At 43.7% G+C, this 25266-nt stretch overlaps 1 protein-coding gene across 2 annotated transcripts; it reads right to left on the reverse strand.

Moving 5' to 3' along the window:
* Nucleotides 1-2443: 2443 nt before the first annotated feature.
* SYT13 (synaptotagmin 13) lies at nucleotides 2444-23012 on the reverse strand. 2 transcript variants are annotated; one of them, XM_040559259.1, is made up of 6 exons: nucleotides 22460-23012; nucleotides 15539-15761; nucleotides 13454-13594; nucleotides 11503-11816; nucleotides 7150-7279; nucleotides 2444-6902 (listed from the first exon to the last, which is right to left on the reverse strand). In XM_040559259.1, exons 1-6 carry the CDS (start codon nucleotides 22640-22642, stop codon nucleotides 6598-6600), a joined length of 1296 nt encoding a protein of 431 aa, XP_040415193.1. In that variant the 5' UTR covers nucleotides 22643-23012; the 3' UTR covers nucleotides 2444-6597. The 2 variants fall into 2 exon arrangements, with proteins under 2 accessions (XP_040415193.1, XP_040415194.1); XM_040559260.1 differs by having other exon boundaries at nucleotides 13454-13588; nucleotides 22460-22987.
* Between the last annotated feature and the right edge of the window lie 2254 nt (nucleotides 23013-25266).

Below are 25266 nucleotides of genomic sequence, written 5' to 3' on the forward strand. Positions count from 1 at the left end.
CACGTGGCACGGCAGGCACACCAGGGCCGGGATGGAGATGGGGCTGGCGGAGCCAGCGGGTACATGTCAGGCCTGAGGTGTCTTTCCAGGGACATTTGGGGCCCCTTCCTTGTTCAGTTTATCAGAGGTCACCACTCAAGGTGCAAGGAAAGGGAGGAACAGGCTACAGACCTCTATGCCCAGCACTTGCCAAAGCTGTGACAAATCCACTGGGTTAGGTGCCCCTCTCTCCTGGCACACAGAGGATTAAGGACCAGCCCCATTTTAATTTTTAAATAATGGTGGGAAAAAAGTTCTAATAAACCTGATGTGGCAATGAACAGTAGGGGCAAAAGAAGGATGGTTCTGTATAGGCTATTGCTGCTTCTGAATAGGCTGGGCTGGGAATTACTGAGTAGTCCAGCATCGATCCCCTGGGCAGGGAGATTTGTCCATGTCAAACATACTGCCCCTGTTCAATGCCCTGTGGGGCATACATGCAGCTCCTTTCCCTCCGCCTCTGCAGCAAATGCTCCAGCAGCATCAGCTCTGTGGTGCAGCTGACAGACGAGCAGCAGCCCTCTTTGTGAAGCCAGCAACAGCCTGGAGCTCCATCAGACTCGCTTTGCTGTTTCTCCTTGTGCTCTAACACTGACTGTGATGGGTGACAGATTGCCCCCAAACTGTCAATGAGGTAAATAGCTCCCACTCCTGCCCCCAAAATCTGTCTTCAGTTTCTTTTATGTGTAGTTTTAGATCTTTGTGTCTTGTTAGGAACCAGCTAATTCTGGTGATAGTATTAGGTCAGGCAGATATTTGCTCTTATTGGTGCGTGGTTTGCAGAGTATCATCAGCACCCCCTGGAAAGTACTGAGATCAGCAAAAAGGCTGAATCCAAGTTCACTTCTTAGCTTTGTTTCAGAGATGGAGCCTGTATCTGGGTGGAAGCTGACTGCCAGATCCTATTCCCTAACCTCTTCAAGCTGCAGGAAAGCCTTTACAGCTTTGCTTAGCCACCACCCTGCTGAAAAGCCAACAGCTTTCCAATGTGTGGCCAGAACAGGACTCCACTTCTGGCTGCTCCCCTTCTCATAGTATACCCATTCCTTGGAGGTACCGTGCAGAGGACCTTCTGTGGACTTATCCCAGTGTTTTGTACGTCTGGCTTGTGAGCCGCACACACAGGGGACTTACCCTACAGCAAACAAACAGACACAATGTCAATACAGTTTGGAATTATTTACTTGTGGTGATTTACATTTTGTGCTGTAACATTAGACACAATGGTTGAGACTCATGCTCTTGTTTGTGCTTTGGACTGTGCGTACAATATAGTCTTGACAAACAATATCTGCTCTGTACAATAAACACATTCAAACACTGAAGGACTGAGTAAGCAGAAAAGCCTTCTCATGCTGGAAGGCCACAAAACACTACTTCACTTTGCCACTATTGTTGTAGAGTTTGATATTACCAACACAAAATAAAACAATATAAAGTGTCAAGTATTTATATTTGCTCATCATGCTTATCTTTCAGCACACGAACCAAATTCATTTTGAGACATCGCTACATTCTGAAACACATAAAAGATGCTGCCAAAGCTCTGCCCTTCAGTCCAATCGAACTTCAAACTGACCTCCAAAAGAGTGCAAGAAGCGTGGTCCAAGCTACCTTGGCTTCCGGATTTAACTAAATGTCATTGTGCTTATTGTGCCCTGCTATTGATACAGTTTTTAAACTATTTCCCACCATATTGCTGTCTATGAATCATGTGCTTGCCAGTGGTGAAGAACAGTTGAGCTGTAATGCATAGTATGCAATTTACAGCTATTGTGTCTTTATGCTGCAGAGGTGGCAGCACTGATGTGAGAAATCACTACACAGTTTGCCTTTTCAATGGTCATCACAGGAAGCAAGTAATTAAAGTAACATGCAGTTTCCTGCACATGATTTGATGAAGATCATGTCCAGAATCTCAGATTCACACACATCAGGAAAATTTGGGTAAACCTTGGGCTGTATTTCTAGAGCCCAAATTACAACCTCCTCCATTCCAGTAAAAAATGTGTGTCTTGGGACACTACTCCCACAAAGTACTGATGACAGATGCTAAAAAAATTCAGAGTACTTTTGTTCAAAGTGTTGAAAGCACAGTAATGCCTGGGAGAATAGTTGAGCCTGAAAAATTCCCCAGCCTTATCCCAGTCCTGTTGAAGGGAATTTTCCATTAATTTCTGAAGTGTTACCTCTTTGCAAAGCAAAGATGGTTCCTATCATCATGCAAGGATATTTGGGACAAGAAATGAGGGAAATAAGTTGTCCACTGAAAAAGTGCTACACTTAGAGGAGACAAGCTGCAACCACTGGCCCTTACAACTCAGGAAGGTGGCCAAGGGTAGTAATGACTCTAAAATATCCCATAGATGTTTTAGGGACTATTGGTGATCTATGCTTTTTTTGCCTCTTTTACAGTATCACAAATAGACTAAAATCAAACTAGGTCATTTGTTTGGGAAGATCTAGCTCTGAGGGCAGGCCAAGGCAAAACAACATATGGCTGTCATCTATGCTTTGACCAAATAGCACCTTAATGTAGCCACAGGTTACTTCTGGCCTCTCAGTTCCCTCCTCTGAACAGAGGTCTCAGCAGAAGACCAGCTCTCCCAGGAGATGCTGGATGCAATATGGGAACTGCATTTCTCATTCTGTCTGACAGCAGTAGTGTCATTTGGTTTCTGTCACTGGATGAGGGATAGTGAACCCCCATCCTCAGAGTCCCTGTCCCCTGGCGCTTTGTGAAAAGGACTGTTCTTTCTGACCAGATAGACTGCATTTTTTTCCTTCCTCCCTACTTCACTTACAGCCATACTTGCACCTTCATGTTAGTGGGTTATAGTAGGCAGAATGATCTGTGCAACCGCTGAATCACCACTGGGGAATCTAAATACCTGGCTGCTTGGTCACACACAGAGCTTACGAACATTAATTGTCATAACTGCTTTTTTTTTAGCTTCTTCTTGTACAATGCAGTTTATAAGCAGCAGCCCTTAATTTAAGACATGTCAGTCATGCTCGCTGATACTCCTGTATTTACAGCTTCAGGAACTGAAAACCATGGGGCTGTTTGCCTGACTTCTCCGGCAATTTTACACTGAAGTGATACTTCTACTCCTCGTATTGCTGAAACTACTCGATATGATGACACTGAGAATTTCCAATACTTTTTGTTTATATTTATAATGTTGCCATCTACCACAGTAACTGCACAGTTCATCTCCTTGGGCCTGTTCAGCTTCTGCGGCCCACGGGGTGCCGGGGCTCAGGGACATACAAGCATGGCTAAACATGTGATACAGGCGGTTGGTAACCTGGGATAAGGGCAGGGCCCTGGACAGGTGCAGGAATGTGATGACAAACAGCCCCTATTAACAGAGTTCAAAAGGGCCCGGGCTGGGCGTCCCTGCCCCTCCAGTACCACACGTACGCAGCATTCCTTCTGCTCATGGGAGCCAGCACCCTTAACTGCACTGCCTTTTAGTCCCTGAACAAACAGCTGCCTCGTTAAACCAACACCTGGCAGGTTGTTAAGACTATGGTGAATGCAAAAAACATTCTTCCCAGGCTAAAACGCCAGAAAACAAAAAAGATTGAACCAGGAGAGATGCATACATTTGTACTCCTCTTGCCCATTTCAATTCTGATGCAGCAAAGGAGGGAACAACACCAGTCTTTAACATGAATGCCACCACTTTGCCCCTAAGAAAGTTTTGTGTTCATCTGTATATACATCTTTTCTGCTGTAAAAGAGGACATTATTCTTTTTCACAGCAAAATCAGATTTCAAGGGGCTATTTCTTAGATGCTGTAGGATTGCTATCTAATTACAGGGTGTGCCAAAATCACCAGGGGCAGAGGCAGATAATGCTGTTTACAATCAGTCACCAAGACGTTATAAAAGGCTCATTAAAATAAGCAGGAGGCAGAACTAGAGAAATCTCTTGGCAGCAAGACAAATATTTGGCCCTTCAGGCTTTCAGTGCCAGCCAAATAGCACCATACCATGAAGTTATCCTTCTTATCATTATCCTAAAAAGAAAGAAGAAAACTGCAGCACTGCCAGAAAACTATAGGTAGAGTACGCCAACATGACAACAAATTTTGCACTTAAATGGAAAACATTATTCCAAATCTATAGGAACACATACAGACAAATCATGAACACAGCTACTAGTAAGAATGCTCTATCAACTAAATCTCTACTGTGGCTAGTTTATTCACAGAATCCTACATCTTTTTCTTAATAAACAAAAGCCCATAGAGCAAAAAAAGAAGCCAATTCCTTTTTTGTTTAAATCCCCCCTAGCCAGTGGAGCGATATCAGACATGAAATCATTAGGTATAAGAGTCATTGGCATATTTTGCTTTTCTGTTTGTTTGCTTGGTCAAAGCTGTTTTTACCACTTTCTTCAAAGTGATCCTGTAACTTCTGGCTACACCACCTATAATGGGAATAGCAGTGTATGGTTAATGTTTTCCAGTGTACCTTGACCTTGTTGATTTGTTCACAGAGTCACAACATCACTGAGGTTGGAAAGGACCTCTGAAGATCTCATCTTGTCCAACCCCATCCCTGCTCAAGCCAGGGTAAACTACAGCAGGTTGTCCAGCACCATGTCCAGGCAGGTTTGAGTGTCTCCAAGGATCAACAACCTCTCTTGGAAACTTGTTCCAGTGTTCGATCATCTTCACAGTAAAAAAGGATTTTTTCCTTCCTTCCTTCCTTCCTTCCTTCCTTCCTTCCTTCCTTCCTTCCTCTCTCTCTCTCTCTCTCATTCTCTCTCTCTCTCTCTCTCTCTCTCTCTCTCTCTCTCTGATCTTCTCCAAGGATCAAACTCAGCAAACTTGCTGAGGGTGTACTCCATCCTGTTGTTCAGGTCTTTAATGAAGATGTTAAACAGAGTTGGTCGCAATACCAGCCCCAGTCAATAACAGTGAGTGGCTTCCAGCTGAACATCACCCCTCTGTTCATAAACTTCTGTGCCTGGCACTTCAGCAGTTTTCAGAGACTGATTCTGGTTGTTTTCACTTTCTCTGCAGGGTAGTATCCTTCACATGACAATTTGCTAGACTTGTTTGACTAAACCAGCAAAATGGGATGGATTCTAGATAAAGCCTAGCTTAATATTTGAAATAAATAGAGGGTCAAGCTGACCCTGGGAAAAAAAAAATGTTCTCAGAGTTTTTCAGTGCTACAAACCATATGATTCTGTTCTCAGATTTTTTAGATGTCTTGTCCCCATGCATGTAGACAAAGCTGTGTCTACTACTTGAAACAAAGTGGTAGAACAAGCAGTGTGCATTTGAGGTCATAACATCATTGCTGCCAATTCCAGCTTTTCAGTCCATCTAGACAATAAAAGGAGAGTAAACAGTAACATTTAAGCCATGTCAAATCTTGAAAGTGCACACAAAAAAACAGCCCTAGAGAGTCTGTCTGGTCAGTGAATTCCTTCTGTCTGGAAGTGATGAAATACATCGCAGTTCTTAAGGGTTGTCTTCAAGTAATGCTGGTATGAGGATTTGAGTGTCATAGTTAACTGTCAAACCAAAACCATCAATCATTTGCTAAGGTATGAAATGATCCCACTTATTTTGTCTAGTCTTAGATGCTGCCTGGATTATAATTAGTGTATTTGAGACTTTTCCAGATCAGAAATTCCCAAACAGAAAAAATGTCAGTAAGCAGAAGGATTTGGTCCAAGATTTTGGAGGTAACATCCACAATAACTGTTTGTCCATGTTTAGGGTCTTCCTGGGTGACATTATAGAAAGATAGAAAATACGGGTATTCTATCATAGGATCATGAAACATTCGTGCTTTCAACAATTTTTATGAACCTTAAATCTAAGATATCGAACACCCTAGGAAACAAAAGTGAAGGAAAGTATTTGACTTCTTATTTGGCAGTGTTTGCTTCAAAGGTTACACAGGATGATAGTATTGACTGTCTCTCTTCTTCCTCTGTTTTCTCTATTTCTAGATATCCATCTACTGTAAATTGGTCTATGCTTCCACATGGCTTCTCTCTTTCCTTCATACTACTACTTTGGGTCAGAAGTCAACATTAATGTTGTGATCTTCATTTCTTATGATCTTATAAAGCATTGTGAAAAACAGTGGCTGGCAAAATGGCTGCTGCATGTTTGTAATAATGGAGCCAGCCCTCAACAGGAACTTGGGTGACAGTGCCAGGTGCCAAGGAACAGCTTAAATTTCCATGATTCCTCTGCTTCCCTCTGTTCCTCTACAGAAACAGGGACGTCACAGAAATGTCAATGGGCAGGCTAATAAAAGTAATTCAAACCATCTAGACAGCCAAGCCCCTGTTTCAGAGGACCACTTGATTGGGTGAGAGATTGTCCTCTAAATACATTTTCCAGACAGTTCCCTGGGCTATCATGAGGCATTCTTTTGGCAGGAAATTAGGGAGGGTGGCCTAAGAAGACTGCTGTGCCAGGCCACTTTGTGTATGGGAAGGTGGAAGGTGAAATGCAGCTTATTCCTCCATGCTCAGAGGCTTGGTGGAAATCTGGTTGGCAGTAATCATGGTGTACCTACATGTGGAGTTGGTGCCACATGGCAATTTGTCTCCTGGGGTTTCTCAGCATTTCTTCCCAGTGGTTCCTCTCCGTTCCTGTGACGTGCAATCCCAGGCTGCACTTGCCGAGCACATGGCTCTGGCCAGCAGCATCCTGGCTCAGCATTTCCAGCTCCACACTGGAGGCACGCAGCAGCTCATGAGGCACCTCAAACATGATCATCTCATTCCAGACAGGGTTGATCTTGTGTTTTGCACGTTTGGTCTGCTTCTTCTTCAGCTTCAAGGACTGATGCCTCAGTGTCACCTTGACAGAAACATCTATAGAAGAAGCAGAGAGAGATCATGCAATAGAATGAACACAAGGGAAATTTAACTGATGACATCAGGCTGAGTGATAGAGTATGATCTTGGGGGTTTTGGTTTTCACTTTTAAAAACTATTAAGTCTCTAGCTTTCTAAGCCAAATATATTTTTTCTGCCAAATACCATCCTCCCCACTTTCTTTCTAGGCACAGCAGAAACAATAATCTCTGTTTAGTGCTGTTCCACTCACTATTTCACTCACCATTTCCAAGTAGATCTTTCAGCTGCTTGGAATGGAGATTTTTAGCCTTAATAATCACCACAAGCAGGCGGTTAGCTGCTGGCAGGTAGCTGACAGACAGCAGAACCTCTCCATGGCCTGTAGATGGCTCCTGGAAATGAAGATACAGCAAAGGTTAATTTCTGATACAATCTGGGACATAACGTTAGGAAAACTGAATAGCACAAGGGCATGGGTGTAAGGTCATAGACTGACCAAGTTGTCTCTCTACAGGAGTCTTTAAAATTAAAAGGGGTGAGAATAAACCAGGAAACATGTCTGAGAGGGTTCCTTCACTCATAAGGCCCAGGTCACATGGGTTACTTCTTTCTTCTGCTGCTGGAAAGCAACTGCTTCCCAACAGCTACTTTTAGTGTCATATTTAGTAAGAAGAAAATAATTTGGGACTGAACTGTGTGCAAATAGGTGGATACTTGTTTTAAGAGAAACTATATAGCTGTCCTTTATTTATATCCCCTACTTCCATTACTGCTTTTCATAATTCACTTGTCATTTGTGTGAGGGGGCTCTGACCAGACATGGAGGCAGGTTCCACTAACTAACTGCCAAGCAATACCTTGGATTGTGCCACACAGCCATACTCTGGAGCCAGTGTTGAACCTTCTTTAACCCTTATCTGGTATTAGAAAAAACAACAGCCAACCTAAAGCCCTCTGTCAGTTTTACCCTTCCTTCCTGGCCTGTCCTCCCTCAGCCTGTGAACAGCCCTGCTGCCCAGGTGGGATTTCCTCCGGGTCAAATGCTCTGAACAATCAAGCATTCACTTCAGGAGACCATGCTTTTTTTGTTGGTGGTGGTGGTGGTGGCGGTTGTTTGTTTTTGTTTTTAGTTTTTGTTTTTGTTTTGTTTTGTTTTGTTTGTTTGGTGGTGTTTTTTTGTTGGCAGTGGGTTTTGTTTGTTTGCTTGCTTCTTCTGTCCTTTTATTCCTTTCCTCCCATCAGCAATTGGCCTCTTAGCCTCCTGACCTTTCTTCCCTTAACTCACTCTGCACAAGTATCCCCGTAGGCAGAGCAGGAGGGAAACGATCGCGCCAGCAGCTGACCTCGCCTAGGAAAGCAGCGCTGCGGCCTGGCGGGAGGTGGATGAGTAGAGGCTGCGGGCCTGTGGCGAGGGGCGAAAGGGAATGGCTGCTCTCTTGGTGAGTGCAAGCTTGTGACAGAAATCTGTTTTAGTGTGTGGTTAACGACCCAGAAGAGTCACAGAAAGCCAATGTCAATTCAATAGACTCCCTTTGGACTCCTTAGCGTGATCTACAAGCTTTAGGGCAGACAGCCCTTCTCCAGGCTATTTCTGTGCTCTCCACTTGCCGTTTTAAGTGAGCCATAAATATTTCAAATTAAGTTTTCACCGGGTTTCTTGCAACAGGCAAGGACAGGCCCCCTGTACGCTCCCTGTGAGCTGATTGAGTCTCCAGAAAGCATAGCTGTCCTCAGTGTCTGCTTTGAATGATTTATTTGTCCTGCACAAATCAGGTGGGAGGCCATTAGCAGGGAAGCCTGAAATTCAATCCCCAATCAGCACAAGTAAATCTTCCTTCATACACTCAGGTAGCAAGGAAAGGCTTGTATATGTTTCACTTACAGAAATCCTGTCCTAAATGCAAGTGAATCTAAGAAAAAGAAACAAAAGCAGAGGCAGATTTAAGTGGCTGTGTGTCTACGACAACAGAATAGGTGTTTGTACATGGAGGGACCAATCCAAATACCACCTCAATACAAAAACACAGTTTAAGGCAAGTTATAAACTGTTTTTTTGCTTATGCATCCACCCTGTATCTCACCAGGTCTCACTCTATAGCTCTTGGCTATAATAAGGTTCCTGTACCTCCAGGCACAGATACATACAGTAAAGGTTGAGAGGTAGAGAGAGGGTGGCAGGTGTGAATGCACACGTGCACACACACATGTTGTACACACACATTGTACACACACATCACATGTTGTGCGTATGGCTTTTTAGCCTCTCATGTTCTGATCAAGTTCTTGACCAGCCTGTATCCACATGAAACCAAAACCTGTAATGGTTGGTTTCTGCTGGAGTTTTGCATGAAGAGACTGAGCCACGGGTACCTTTCCTTCTCACTCTTTCTGTTGTGTTTGTTTGTTTTTTCCCTTGTAAATTCATAACCAGCACTTTGTGCTACAGCCTAGCGAATTCACACAACTGCCAGAGCTTCAGTCTTCCTTTCTGTGCACTGAGGATAACAGGCATCAGGGGGTCATCGGTGAATTACGTGTGCAAGGCACCATGAAATCACAAAAGGGAAGGTGCTATGCAAGCAGCCGCTATCATCACTGTCATTAGCAAAGCACTGGGAGGGAAGGAAGACAAGATAAGGATATCAGTCTGCAGTATCTATGTTTTGCATTGCTCACAGCACTCCATGAATTCCTGAATACTAATTGCACTACCTGGTTAGCTGTAAGCTTCCCTCTGAGCTTTTCCTTGTGTGGGAGAATTACCGGGAGGCTAGGAATAAAAATTCTGCAGCACACAGCTTTTCAAGGAAATGTCAGACTTTAAACAAAGCCCAATAACTTTGTTCCTAGATGGATGCTGTCAAAAATAGCTGCTCTTTTTTGATCAGCTCTTCCTCACTGCCTCCCGCTCTGGTTCTCAATGAATGATTCAGGATCTGTATATAAGCTGTCTGTGCAATGGTTGGCTCTCTCAGGTCCCAGATGACGCAAATTCAGCTTTCACTGCACATCCTCAGCTCAAATTGGGGCACTGTTCAGCAGTACTGTTAGTGTTAACCTTGTGCTGTCAGCCTGGAGAAGCAATGAGTGTTGTCCTGTTTCTGTGTGTCCCAGAGTACCCAGTATGTCAGGACTCTGTCAGGTGTACGAGTGAAAACTGACCATTGCCGTGGACTGGCTGCTTCTTGGGTATTGTTTACAAAGCAGATACTACAGTAGATTAGGGATCAGAGAGACCTCTGTCTATCTTGGTCTGGGAATTAAAATTATTATGGCTTATATTGGAATAGGGTTTTTTTTGGACATCTTTTTTTGAAGCAACAATCTGGGGTCTCAGTTCAACTTACAGCTATTAGGTACCTATTTAGCCTTCTGCTTTATGAAACTGATTCAGACCACCCATTTATTTCTTCTGCCCCTTTCTCTGCCAGAGGTTTTTTTTCAGAATAGGCGGCCCTATTAGCATTCAAGTGGTGATCAGATAAATTATCAATATTGGAAATCAGAAACAATCTACTCTGTGACTATGACCAGCTCAGTGGAGAGCTCTCACCCTCAATGGTGACAAGCAATAATTTATTATAGCAGGGTTAGCAACAACACTAGCGTTATTTTGCATCGCTCACCTTGTGCCATACCAGAGTACAGTAGGTAGCTGTTTGTAGCCATGTACTATAAGCAACAACAGCAGTGTCCTGCTGCTGTGTTGTTAAGCATATTGCTGCTGCTAGAATAATCTAGTTTACAGCAGAGAAAAGGTTCCTGAGGAAATTTGCTTGTAAAATGTTAATACAAATGAGGCACTCCCTGTACATACTTCAAATACTGTTGGAATCCTTTCCCCTATTTTCCCTGTCTGTGCGACTGGGAAGATGTGGATAACAAAAGAAAGATAAGTTTTGTCATAAAAACAAAAAACAAAACAAAACAACAACAACGCCCACCAAAAAATAAAAATAATAATAAAAAAAATACAATGCAATGGGTGATATTTTGACATCAGCCAGAACAAATAGCGCTGCTGGGCTGATTGTACTGAGGAGCAACGGCTCCTTGTCTTCAGTTCAGCATTTTGGTCCCATCAATGTGTTTCACTTGAATAGCTAAAGGCTCACTCAGTTGCTACCATGTACCCTACCCCACCCAGCGCAGCAGAGTCCCTCCTTCCTGCAATGTAGGCACAGTCTGGTCGCTGTACTTTTGCTACCACAGTCCCTGCATCGTTAACACACAGAAACTCACGTAACTTCTAAACATAGACTTTGAATTGCAGATATCAGTGTCAGATTGTCATGTAATTGAGGGAGGGGAAAAGGGAGCTTTGGCACACATGCTGGGAGTTGTAGATGCAGGGACTGGGTTGATGGGCTTTTGGTTGCTTTCTGAAATGGTGAGGTCAACACATAGCAGTGCTAAGTGACTTCTGCAGTCACACATCACCCGGCCAAACCTGGGCCCAAATGAACAGAGCCACCCACCCAAGGACATGCAGCTGTTTTGGAAGAGGGCTTCTCTTCTCCAAAAAAACACTGGTTTTTTTTGGAGAGTTTTGGGTTCTTTTTTTTCCCCAAAAAAAATGGAGTTTCTGGTCTACCAACACAGACTTAGTCCATACCTTCTCTGGCATCTTTAGCCTTTCCCACTGGGCCATCCCAAAGGAGTCCTCTATGTCAGCAAGGCTCAGTTTGAGTTCCCCCACAATGCTGTGTCTGGAGAACTTGTCGCAGTTTCTCAGGGTGAGAGTCAGTGTCCCCTCTGGCATCTCCTCCTCGGTTAATGGGAACCGCAAGACCTCCTCCCAGAGGGTGTGAAGCACCTTCTTCTTCAGCTCTGTCTGGGCTTCAGCAATGCCAGACTTGCTCACCAGTGTGCCCAGTATGTAGCAATGGCAGCCAGCATCCTGGTCACCACTCATTCTGCCATGCATAGCTGGAAAGGAAGGATTGACTTTAAGGACCTCTCATAAAAGACAGCCCATAAATATTGGTGGCTAAATTGCTTATTTCATAAAAGCCATAAAATGAAACAGCCACATAGACACTGACTCCAGTTCCTGCTTGCACAGAGCAGACTAAGCCATGAGTCCATGCTGTGGTGTTTTCCTCATGTTGCACAATGTCTTTGTCCTTCTGTCGCTGCAGAAGGATGCTGTTGGTGTTTGGGAGACCATCAGCTGAGTTCAAAGAAACATGCTCTGTTGAAGATGCAGAGCAGCAATGAGATGAGACACAGCATGGCACAGGGACAGGGAGCTCCCATTTACCTTTACCTTGGCACACAAAGAAAGCTTCTTAAAAAGGTTTAAAAGCAGGATTGTCACTCATAGGCATCAGAGACGGGAGGGAGCTCTCTCCTGGCACACATCCACACCTGCAGGCCAGGGTGGGATATGCCTAAGGGTTATTACATTCTGCTTGTCCAACCTCTGGCAAATAACTCCTTCAGAAGCCACCCCACAGCCCAAAAGATCTGTGTCAAGAGACATTGATCCCTATTTTTATATCCCTTTTATGTTGAAAAGTCTAGAATGAGAATGGCATTTTATGCTCCTCTTCTGCATCAAGAGAATTACACTGCCTTCTGTGCAGCAAGAGGAGTACTCCTTCCCTAGAGGGGTCATGGAACAGCAGGACTCCGTGGGCAAAACCGAAGTCCCTGCTGCAGTCAGTCTGAGGAGAGCTGTTCCCGAGCTGCCAGGCCCCACGGAAAACTGTAGTCCCCTGATTTCTGGGGGAGAGGAGCTGGGGAGCAGAGCAGACACAGCTTGGGTGGCACTGGGGCACCCAGGGAGGAGCAGGCTTGCAGAAGAGCCATGCCGGCAGCCCAGGGCATCCACCCTGCAGGGCAGCAGAGGCTGTGGGAGGGATTGCTGCTCCAGTCAGTCCACAGCAGCAGCCGCCGTTTAGCACCCATTCAATTCTCACTTCAGAGGGTGTGATTTGATTAGGCTTCCACAGAGATCTGCACTGTGCATGAATTATTCAGTCAGCTTATTTTACTTTCCCAGAGGAACCGATGATGCTCCAGCCCTGAGCAGAGAAGCTGTTACGGTTGTCAGTCTCTACTTCGGAGAGTGCCACAGAGCCCAGCCGCCTGGCCAGGCGGTGCCAGAGGGACCTTCTTCCTCAGGGGCCTACAGGGTAAGTCTGGTGTCTACAACTCACCTTCTAACTTGGCCTGAGCAAGAGGCAGTAGGGAGTGGGTCATGTTGAAGATAAAAAGTCACAGAGAGGAAGGAGATAGCAGATCCCCTCCCCTATCCCCAAAGTAAAAATTAAATAAGAGGTTGCTTTGTACCAGGGCTGGGACTAGAGGAGTCCATCCTAGTTCCTGGCTTCTGCTTCTGAACTGTGCAACTGGTTGTTCACAAGCCATGCCCTGCACGTTCATTCGAGCATTGACATCTCTAGGTATTTCTATTCTGCAAATCCAGCTGCCAATGAAACATCCAATGGTTCTGGGGAAATATGTTGATTTTAATGTGGGAGGGGAACTCTCTATAAAATCAGAAGGTGTCTTGTACCTTCCAGACAGAGAATCACTAGTAGCAGATCTCAGCCCCTTACCTTCCAGAAGAGCCACATGCAGCTCAGCTTTTTGTTGATCGTATGTGAGGGAGTAGCGCAGTTCAGGGACCTGGTTACAGCTGGCTGCCCTCTCGGGGTTCAAGTGCTCCGTGACACACACATCTTTTACCACACCTGAAACTGAAGTAACCCCATTAGCAAGCAAGTCTTCACCTTCCAAGAAGGACAAACGCACCATGTCTGGACTCAACTCTTCTAAATGTCTTACTATGCCTGCACTTTGTATGCAGGAATATCACTTATGTTCCTTCTTCTTCCCTCACCGAATCTCCTTCTTGCTCTCTCTTCTCACACTTTCAGGTCTTCTACAGCACCCGGACAAGCTTCCTGCTCTCTTCACCATTGTGTGCTCTACGTTGCTTCACAGATTTGCTCTTTTACCTTGTGCCTAAGTCAAGGTGCTTAAACTACACTCTTGTTTTATATAGGTTTTTTTGTTTGTTTTTATCTACACTATTGTTTTACACTGTTTTGGTTTGGTTTGTTGTTTGTTACACACATTGCTGAATTGCATCTTGTGTTCTTCTCTGCATTAATTCAGACCTCTATAACTTTTTTTTTTTTTTTTAATTTAACTCTACAGTCTTTGTCATGCAGAAGGCCAATATGACATTTATTCAGATAGCACTTAACCAGGTTAAAGATCATGAGCTTGGGAAGCTTTGAGGCAGTTTCTCCACGTGTCATTTTTGAAGCTGGCTACATATTTCATACTGAAATAAAGCAAATTGCAAGACCAAAAGGGAAGCCACAACTTTTTGGCATCAAAATCTATTGTCTGCAAGGTCGGTCCTGACTCACACAGACAACAATAATGAGACCAGCACATTTCCTCCTAAAAGTCTCATCCATGGTCTGTGTCTGTTCAATGTGGCACCAAAAGGAGAATGCAACAAATCTGGCTTAATTTCAGCAATACTTGAGCTATGAAATCAGGCAAAGAAGGAAGTAAACTTGTGCCATTACCAGTGCAGAGAGGCTCTTACACCAACACACTTATGTAAAGCTTTATCCTACACGCAGCAATCATCCTTCAGGCTCTCCACCCTGTAATATTCTTCCTGACACTGAAGGATGTGGCTCAGACAGTCTTTTCCTCTAATGCAGCTGCTTCCCATAGTACTCCTTGCTTTTGCATACTCATAAGTCTCAGGGTGGAGGGATGCATGTGGCAATCCTCTTCCCCGAAGGACAAAAATATAATCTCAAGCAATTTTAAAAAATAAATGCTCTGAAAAAAATCATGACAGATGGCATTGTGCCTCTGGCAAATCTTCAGTAAGGTTTTATTAATGTGGTAACATGGTAACCATAAGAGTCAATTATGCTGTTAAAAAAACAGCTGTGAAGGTAAAAATCAGTATGGAAGCAACCCAGACTTGCTGCCAGATGTATATAATTAACATTGCATTTTCTCGTATGCTCCAGGAATCTTATGTTCCAGGCTTTGGCATGCTACCATTTGGGCTGGCTGGAAAACAAGAATTCTGTTTGGCAAAAATGTCTTAGGTATCAGCCTTTGGTTTCACTTCACATTACAACAAACCAAGACCATCTCACAGAACTGGTGGAAGTAAAGAAGCAAGGAAACTAAAGTACAAGTTTGAACCAATGCTGCCGATGTCCCTGACAGGGACAGTTGCTGGACAGCTAGCATTTCTTCTGGAGGAGCAATTCTGCCTAGTTTTGGCCAAGTATTCCACCCATACTGTGGCAACTGCTCTCACTAAAACTTTACTCTAAATACATGTTTTTCTACAAAATGTCTGCTTCCATTGAGACAGATTCTTCAACACAAGAGTGCAATTCTTGCACTTTTAGAGAAAAAAAAATAGTTTCAATTATGTCTTTGTTATCTGAATATCCTGATGTGCTCCATGATTACTTTCTATTAAACACATATATTTAAAATAGAACTCATAATGTTCATGATAAGAGAGTGAAAAGCACCCCATCTCTTCATTTCCATGTTTATTTCTCTAATTACAATAACATTATGCTCAAAAGTGTTACAGATCTACACCCAGAAAAGCAATCTGTAGTCTGAAGACCAAATGTTCTTACCGTTTTGAGGGAGAACAAAAAGCTCTTCATTGACTTGTATCTTCATCCTGTTCTCATCCAAAACAGTATGTTTTCCAGTAACTGGTTCTTCTGTTGTCTTCAAGGAATACTGTGTGTAGTTAACAATTTCAGGTGAAGTTACCACTGGTTTGGGGCCATAAATGTTGGGAAACTTCAGGAGTGGTCGAGGCTGGACTGGCTCTGCTGTTTTCTTAACGTTGAACTGAAAATTAAAACGTTGTTTATTACTTTGCACTAATTCTTCTGATTCTTTCAGTGTTAAATGAGCTGAGACAAAGGGAGAAAATATGGTGCCCTTGGTCATTCTTACTGTCATTATTTCTTTGGTTAGAGAAGCTGCTGCCCACATGTTCTTGCCAAATCTGTTACCCTTCTACTTGGTGTACGTCCTTTCAGAGTCACTCCTCTACAGATGTTTGGTTGCAGCAAGAAACACCTGTTGTTTCTAAGGACCAGAGCCCCACCTGACCCTCAGACACACAGTTCTCCTTTATTATACAGGGATTGACATTTTGATTTGTCTGAGTTACTTCTTAACATTTTATTTCCCTGCTGATTGCTGACCATGGTATCAATGGAAGAACTTGAAAGATGGTGTAATGCCCAGGCAGACTGGGCAAAGGCTGGCACAAAGAATTACGTTCTCCTCAAACAACGAAAAATATATCAGTGGAATATAACAGTCATGTTTTCCTTATGTCCCAGGAAAGAATCCCCTCTGCTACAACTGAAATCATTCCTGATTCATTTATATTTGAATTCACCAACAGAACAAAAGTTGACTAGCAAATGACTCTGACCCTCTCATCAGATTTTATTAATGTTTCCAAAGCATGAAAGACAAAAAGGAGAAGTAAAACTGCCATTTGGATTGATTACTGTGCAGAAGGATTCACTCCAACCCCACTGCCTGCCAACCTATTCTGCATTAAGTTTAGAGTGAGGGAGAGCCAAAAGGCATTCGTAATTGTAATTAAAGTTTTTCATTAGTCTCATTGTTTCCTGTTAATAATGAATGTAGATGGTGCCCTGAGGCACTTGTCTGTGTTGGGACTTTGTGGTCCCAGTTCAGATGTCCTGAGGGAGCATACCTATTCCTTAAGAAACAGAGCTGAAGAAAGAGAGAGGTATTGGACTGTAGCTCTTTTGTCATACTCTGCTTATGGAGACCATGGCACTACAGTTACATGGACTTGGCAGTGGTGAAGAGCTAATTAGGTCAGAGACTCCATCTTCTCAAGACGGCCAGTACACTGGTGTTTAGGAAGTCTACTACATAACAGCATTTTCTCATCTAATTTCAAGGACTCTGAAATAGGAGTTGAAAAAGAAACACGTCACTGTGTGCAGATCCCCACCTAGCATTCAGCTGAGCTTAGATATTATGTAAGTCATGCAGTGCTGGTCTATAATAAAAATGTAGTGAGACCCCTCTTTTAGAGATGTGAGCCTCATCAGTACTAAAATACATAGGAAGTTTGAAGTTACTCATCCAAGTTTCACATGCAGTTTTCTATTCTTAAAAATTAAAACAGACCAACCAAACAAAATATGTTAGGAAAAAGTAGACAATAGCTTGAAAAAAAAAAGGTCATTTTTGTTCTGCAAAGACTCCTAACATGCACAAAGTACCTGCCATGACAGCCAGTGCCTGCTGTTCCTTCTCTCCCAAACCCTCTGTATAAGCATGCTGTCCTACTAGCCACTGAGCATCACACCAGATCAGCATGCCTGGGTAGCTGTGTGCATGAAGCACTTTGGGACCCTTTGGGATGAAAAACACTATACAAATGTGAAGTATTGTTAATATAATCTTTTCTCCACTTACTAAAAGCCAGATATTTAGTCAGGAAATCCATCAGCACACAGCGACTAAGAGCTCCACTGGGTCTAAATATTCTTCTAGTCTGTCTGCTCTGCAGAATTAGAGATGAGAGACATATGCAAGCACAGTGGGACTAGCCCACCCCCTCTTCCAATTGCATCTGCTTCTGTTTATTATCTTTGCTGCCAGCTCTGTACCCAAGTGCTGTCTGCTAATCTAGTTACAGAGCAATGTCCTATGGAAGTTCCCTTTGCAAATCAGCAGCGATATCTTAAATAAAGGAAAACTCATATAGTTCTGCATAAAATGTGTGAAAGCAAAGAAAACAAAATTAGCTAGGAGGCTCCAGCTAACCCTTCTGGGTGCCTGCCCAGCATCACTCAGACAATGCACTAGATTGCTGCCACTGCTGGATGTGTTTAGGCATGTTTAATCTGCACCCATTGCTGACACTTTGCAAATTTACAGCACTTATTAATTGTTCTGTAGATGTATCTTTGTGTTTGAACTCTTCCTTCTCAAATATGCAGGTCATGTCCATGGGGAGCCTCTATCTATAGCAAATACAAGCATCAGTGTCATGGGAGACATGCCAAGTGGATAAAATGCAGTCTTGCTTCATCTTTCTTTTGTCATCTCTGTTTATCAGAATCAGTGGCCCTGACAGGCTTCAATAATTAAGTATGCCAAACACTGACTAGGACATACAGTGTACTAATGCAGTTGGAAAAAAGTCCTGACAGGACAATTTATAAACGTAGACACAGATGATAAAACTGAGACACAGGCTCAGAACTCAATTTGAGTTTCATTCCTTCAAGGAATATAGACTAATTCTGAATCAGTGACAGGAGAATGAATGCATGTTCCTGGCAACAAAACTATTTTAATTGGAAAGAATTGTTAAACATACAGAATATGCAAACTAAGAACATTTTGCACTTTCTCTGACAGAATGTTCATTCAGCTGCTATAATATGACCAAATTTCTTTTTTTAAAAAAAAAGAAGACAAAACAACAAAACAGTAACATTAGGAGTCATGCTTCTAATTAGAAAGTCGACAATGCTGAAAGCATACAATCATTCAAGAAAGAGTGATGCACTGAGGGTAGGTTGAATAATTTGATTCTGTATTGGTCAAACACTGGATTAAGTTAAGGCAAAACTTGATAAATGTAGAAATATTGTGAGGACCATAACCTATGATATTCTGGGTACTGCAGGCTTAATTGGACTTGAGGGCTTAACTGGACTTCATGGTGACTTAGTAGTTATTTCAGTCATGCAAGAGAGGTGACAGCCTGAAGGACAAGCTCCAGACTGGATTAATACTTTACTAAAATATTTCCCAAAAGGTAGTGTAAAAGAAAATGGCCGTTCAAATGATTGACTTAGGGTAAAGATTTAAGAGTTTTTCAAGTTAAAAGAACAACAAAAAATCTCCTGTAGGAAAAGATTGGTGGAGAAGTTATCTGTAGGTAGTTTTGTCCCAGACACTAACAGCTAGAAAAAAATGCTATGCAAAGTGATATGACTGTCAAAGTTACACATTTCTCATTTATTTTAACAGTAAATATGGAAAATCTCAACGTCCTACTTTATACAGGAGTTGGCAAATCACTTGTATGGGTTAAACAAGAAAGGAGACTGGAAAGGACATGACAAAACTATCAAAGAAGATAGACAAAAAGTATCGAAGAAGACAAGGAAGATAGCAGGTAAAATTTATCCTAGGCAAATGCAAACCAGTATTGGCCATGCTTGTGGATGAATGCTCAGAATTAGCAGCAATTTCTGGAGAAGTCCTAAGCTCAGTGCAGATGTTCAGCCATGGCCAGTGGAGCCTACTCCCATCCCCAGTAAATAGAAGCTAAGGTAATGCTATTCTGCGCCAGCTTTTACAAATACAATTTGTAGACTTGGTCTTCTTTCATCAGAACAAACTGCAACAGGAGCATGAGGATGCCAGGGCTCTTTACAGAATCACAGAATCACAGAATCGTCTAGGTTGGAAGAGACCTCCAAGATCACCCAGTCCAACCTCTGTCCTAACACTAACAAGACCTCCACTAAACCATATCACTAAGGACTACATCTAAACGTCTTTTAAAGACCTCCAGGGATGGCGACTCAACCACTTCCCTGGGCAGCCTATTCCAATGCCTAACAACCCTTTCAGTAAAGAAGTTCTTCCTAATATCCAACCTAAACCTCCCCTGGCACAACTTTAGCCCATTCCCCCTCATCCTGTCACCAGGCACGTGGGAGAATAGACCAACCCCCACCTCTCTACAGCCTCCTTTAAGGTACCTGTAGAGAGCGATGAGGTCGCCCCTGAGCCTCCTCTTCTCCAGGCTGAAGAATCCCAGCTCCCTCAGCCGCTCCTCGTAAGACTTGTTCTCCAGACCCCACACCAGGTTCGTTGCCCTTCTCTGGACTCTCTCGAGCACCTCCATGTCCTTCTTGTAGCGAGGGGCCCAAAACTGAACACAGTACTCGAGGTGCGGCCTCACCAGAGCCGAGTACAGGGGGACAATCACCTCCCTAGACCTGCTGGCCACGCTGCTTCTTATACAAGCCAGGATGCTGTTGGCCTTCTTGGCCACCTGAGCACACTGCTGGCTCATATTCAGCTGCCTATCAACCAGTACTCCCAGGTCCTTCTCGGCCAGGCAGCTTTCCAACCACTCATCTCCCAGCCTGTAGCGCTGCTCGGGGTTGTTGCGCCCCAGGTGCAGGACCCGGCGCTTGGCCTTGTTGAACTTCATACAGTTGACCTCAGCCCATCGGTCCAGCCTATCCAGATCCTCCTGCAGAGCCTTCCTTCCCTCGAGCAGATCGACACACGCACCTAACTTGGTGTCATCTGCAAATTTACTGAGGGTGCACTCGATCCCCTCATCCAGATCATCGATAAAGATATTAAAGAGGACTGGCCCCAGCACTGAGCCCTGGGGGACTCCACTAGTGACCGGTCTCCAACTGGATTTGGCTCCATTCACCACAACTCTTTGGGCCTGGCCATCCAGCCAGTTTTTAACCCAACAAAGCGTACGCCAGTCCAAGCCACGAGCAGCCAGTTTCTTGTGGAGAATGTTGTGGGAAACGGTGTCAAAAGCCTTACTGAAGTCAAGGTAGATCACATCCACAGCCTTCCCCTCATCCACCAAGCGCGTCACTTGGTCATAGAAGGAGATCAGGTTCATCAAGCAGGACCTACCTTTCATAAACCCATGCTGACTGGGCCTGATCGCCTGGTTGCCCTTCAAGTGCCGCGTGATGACACTCAAGATAATCTGCTCCATGAGCTTCCCTGGCACTGATGTCAAACTAACAGGCCTATAGTTCCCTGGGTCTACCCTCAGGCCCTTCTTGTAGATGGGCGTCACATTTGCTAGCCGCCAGTCGACTGGGACCTCCCCTGATAGCCAGGACTGCCGATAAATGATGGAAAGGGGCTTGGCCAGCTCCTCTGCCAGTTCTGTCAGTACCCTCGGGTGGATCCCATCCGGCCCCATCGACTTGCGTACATCCAAGTGCTGTAGCAGGTCGCCAACCATTTCCTCGTGGATAGTGAGGGCCACATCCTGTTCCCCATCCCCTTCCACCAGCTCAGGGTACCAGGTATCCAGAGAACAACTGGTCTTGCCGCTAAAGACTGAGGCAAAGAAGGCATTGAGTACCTCAGCCTTTTCCTCATCTTTTGTAACTAAGTTTCCCCCCGCATCCAGTAAAGGATGGAGATTCTCCTTAGTCCTCCTTTTTGTGTTGATGTATTTGTAAAAACTTTTTTTGTTATCTTTAACGGCAGTAGCCAGATAGAGCTCCAGACGAGCTTTGGCTTTTCTAATTTTGTCCCTGCACAGCCTCGCAACATCCTTATAGTCCTCTTGAGTAGCCCGCCCTCTGAGAGTAGCCCTTGAGTAGCCCTTTACTGAGAGCCTAAGAGCAGTATCAAGAGAGACTGAAAATGTAATTATAAGCATTACAGAGAAGTTCAATTAGGACTCCCGCTACACTCCTTAATAATACAAAAATAATAGGCACCTCAGATAATTAAAAGGCAAACAAAGACTTTTATACAATGGATCGTTGGCTTTTGGACTTGGCTGCTATGGCATAACATTTGGTTGAATGGCTAGATAAAACTGAAAAGGATTTAGGCATATAAAAACACCAAAAGCAACAGCCAACAGATAATACTTTCAGAGACTGCCCAGTGCCATAGCTCCTGCTGAAGACTATAGTCAACCAAAAAAATCAGTCAAAAATTTGACTTTGAATGACAGCTTCCAATAATAAGCATACCAAAAGTGTCCTATGATTCCCATTGCTCTCTCTTTCATTAGGCTCGGAAATAAATCAGGGGATTTTTTGGATTATAACAAGACAGAAAGACACATGGGGATGCCTGATATTACTGGTACATCACATTGCTCTTACTGTAAGTAAAAAAGCAATTCAGTGTGCTGAGATTGTCCGGTCCTCACAGTCCAGATTCTCACTAGCATTTTTATTATCATTTCAATGTCTGATTTTAACTTCACACACAATTAATTCCCCCAGTCAGAGGGGCAGAGGGAGGAGAAGGGATGATTTTCACAAGAAACCAGCTGTTGACAGGGAACTATCCTGCAGGAACCATAAGATAATGTGAATAGAGTCAGAGAAATAGCTGTTACAGGAGATCCCAGCAGGAGTCATCTCCTCTTTACAATGCTGCGTGCCACCTGGTAAAGTCCAGCCTTCTCTCCTCAGGAAATGATTTCCCTTGTGATCTAGCTTGACAGCTGAGCAGCATTTCCAGTCCTCCTCCCCTATTTTTGCCATTAGCAGCTTTCTTTTTGGCAGTGTGGCGGCTGTCTCCTGCTCTGGCAATTCTGTGGGTCACCCAGCTCCTGTCTCTGTGCTCCCCTCGGTCCTCCTCCCATTAACCTGCTGTTACATCCTGAACCCGGTAAGCAGATAAATAAGCAGTATAAATCACATGCTGAGTAGCCTAACAGAGAAGTTGCATTCCCACCCTCTGCATTTAAAGAAAAATCACAGAGTAAAGAAGAGATCGTGTCTTACTTGTTGGGCTGGCTGAAGCACACTGGGCTTAGTATTTTCCACATCCTCATCTTGGTCCTTTTCTGAGAGTCCTTTCCCAGGTTGCTTGCATTTGCAGAAGCAGGTGAGACCGCAGAGTGCAAGGATGCTAGTTGCAGTCCCTAAGGTAGCCCCAAGGGCTATAATTGGGGCAGATAAAACCATTGTCCTGAGCTGCACAGAAACAAAAAGCACAGAAAACCTGACTCCTCTTCCCTGGGAGAGCAGCTCTTACACATCCACTGTGATTTCTAGCCTCGCTTCATTCTCCTTGGAAGTCTGAAAACAATTCTCTTGTGCAGCAAAGAAAAGGGACCAATCTAGAGACAGAGATAAATCATCCCACCTTTGCTAGGCAACAAGGCTACCTTTCTATCCTGATGATGGAGTTTCTGCTCCAGGTCAGGTAGAGGAAATAGTGATTGTGGTGCCTGCAATCTCCATATAGCTGCAAACAGGCAGTTTTCATTGAAGCCTGTTCTCCAGCTCCACTGGGAAAAGTCTGATGTGTGATAGAGAGGAAGGACGTCAGCAGAAGGGGCTGGGCCTTGCTAGCTAACTCACAGAAAGTGCATCCAAATGTTTAATCTGCTCTCTAGCTATCCTGATGTCTAGCCTGCTAATTTGCTCAAAAGGTTAATTTTTTTCTGTCTTAAGGCAAAGATAGTGATTGCCAAAAGGTGCTGGTCTGAGAACCCCAGTTATGATTTCACTGCATGATAGCACTATATAGTCAGAGCAAAGCCTGCTTGTATGTCAGGCAAAACTTTACCACTCTTCAGAGACTGGGAAACGAACAGCTGCAAGAATTAAGCACTGTCCCACACCCCACCATCGTCCCCTCAGCACAGGGTCTGCACTGTTTGGAGCTGCTTTCTCCAGCATCAGTGCAGAGCAACACCTCTATTCAAAAAGGCAGCAGAAAATCCTATCAAACAAGACACACTGGCACATATGCTGCTTCCTCTGGAGAAGATGAGAGAGCAAACAACATATGCTGCATATTAGTCATACCGCTTACTACACCGGTGTGAGGCAGTGGGCTGATGAGCAGAGTAAAGGAACCCACTTGAATAGACCTCAAGGGCCACGCATCCCTCTCAGGCAGCTTTCTCTTGAGGTGAGAGGGTGACTGATTTTCTTTGACTCATTTCTTTTTTCCTTCTATCACAGACTGCCTAAATCGGGGAAGAGGCGAATCAATGCCATTTCTCAATGTGTTTTTTGTGACATATGCAACCATTTTATGGGTCAATTCACAAGGGGTACCTAGTGGCCAGAAGATGATCATAATTCAGGGTCACTATATATCTGGGCCAGAGTGGAACTAGTAAGCAAGAAGCAAAATATTCCTTATATGGCTCTGGAAAAAGTAACCAGTTCTGCTGGGAGTTTCTTTGTCTTTCTATTTTGGAATGCAGCTGCTGCCTGTGGATCAGGGGAAAAAAAAAAAAAAAAAGAAAAAAAAAAGTGAACTACATACATAAATATGTTTAGAAAAACAGTTTTTTGGATCTTTCTGCAGCTCAGGTTTTGACATGCATTTTTTATGATTTTTGGTTCTTTTACACCTTAATCATGACCACTCACTTGGCATTTGTTCAGTTGTAGATGACATGTTCACCTCCTTCTCATAAAGCTTCCCTCACACATGCAACTCTCACTTTAATTGTTAAAGATTCCTCTTTAACACTGCACCACCCTTATGGATATACTGCACATTCCGTCATCTTGCCTCCTGCTTGCCCTACGAGGTTTGCCAGATACCCATCTTGCCCCCCACTTCCCACCCCCTATCAAGAAGAGAATCATGACAGACTCCTTAAGCAGAGACAATCCCCTGATACACTGCTGAGCCTGTGGAAATTGGCCTTTCCAGCTCAGCCCACAGCAGGAAAACCTTGAGCTTTGTCCTCTGTCTATACAAGAAAATAAGAGTGGTCACACCAGGCCAGTAGTGGGAGGAACATCACATAAAGGGGATTGAGAAAGTCTGACAGATGCTTTCTTTTTTTCCTTGTCTTCATGGCTCAGGAGCTTCCAAAGCCTTGAAGATCATCCTCATGGTCACCTCTGCAGACCTGAACCTTCTCTGACACAAGCAGACTTTTGCAACCATTTGCTGACTTAACTAACACATGCAGCTACTTCATTCAGCCCATAGTTGAACAGGTAATGCTGTAATCATAGTACTATGAGGTCTTATCTTAAAGAATATGCCATATCATCAGGGACTTCTGCCACTGATGAAGGGAGGTAGAAGAGAGGAAAGTCTGAAAGAGGACAAAAAGGACTGGACACACTGTTTAGATGTCTTTGGGTACTTTCTCAAGGTGCTAGGAAATCTAACAGAACTAAATCAGAAATTCCTGAGATTTGGAAACAATACGAAAAAGAAGATGCTGTTAAGGGTAGAAAACGTTGACACAGATTTGTAGTGGAGAAGGCATTCAGCCCATCCATGAGATTCATTTTTCATGTGTTTGCTTCAAGCTGTTTTGAGAATTATATAAAAACTGCTTGCAACAGGCTATGGAAGAAAGGCCAGATAAAAATCTCTCTGCAAGATAATAATTTAATGAGATAGCTCTCCAAGATGTTTTCTAGCAATTCATATATGAAGTTTCCCTTGCCAAAAACTATATATGCTGTGAAATGAAAGAAGGAATGAAGATACCGTATTTTAATAATAATAGCCATGCAGCAGCCTTTTGCTACTATTGCTAGGGAAAACAAAACAACTCTTGCTAAACATTGAATATTAACACTATGCGAGCTTTTACAAGCAA

This window comes from Cygnus olor, chromosome 5 (assembly GCF_009769625.2).
Source record: "Cygnus olor isolate bCygOlo1 chromosome 5, bCygOlo1.pri.v2, whole genome shotgun sequence".
In the NCBI taxonomy this organism is placed as follows: Eukaryota; Metazoa; Chordata; class Aves; order Anseriformes; family Anatidae; genus Cygnus; species Cygnus olor.

Coding starts and splice junctions, on each gene's coding strand:
- SYT13 (XM_040559259.1), bottom strand. CDS start 22,642: ATGGTTTTATCTGCCCCAATTATAGCCCTTGGGGCTACCTTAGGGACT. Junction 15,762..22,459: donor TGCTTCAGCCAGCCCAACAA/GTAAGACACGAT, acceptor TTTAATTTTCAG/TTCAACGTTAAGAAAACAGC. Junction 7,280..11,502: donor GGCTAAAGATGCCAGAGAAG/GTATGGACTAAG, acceptor CTTCATTTCCAG/GAGCCATCTACAGGCCATGG.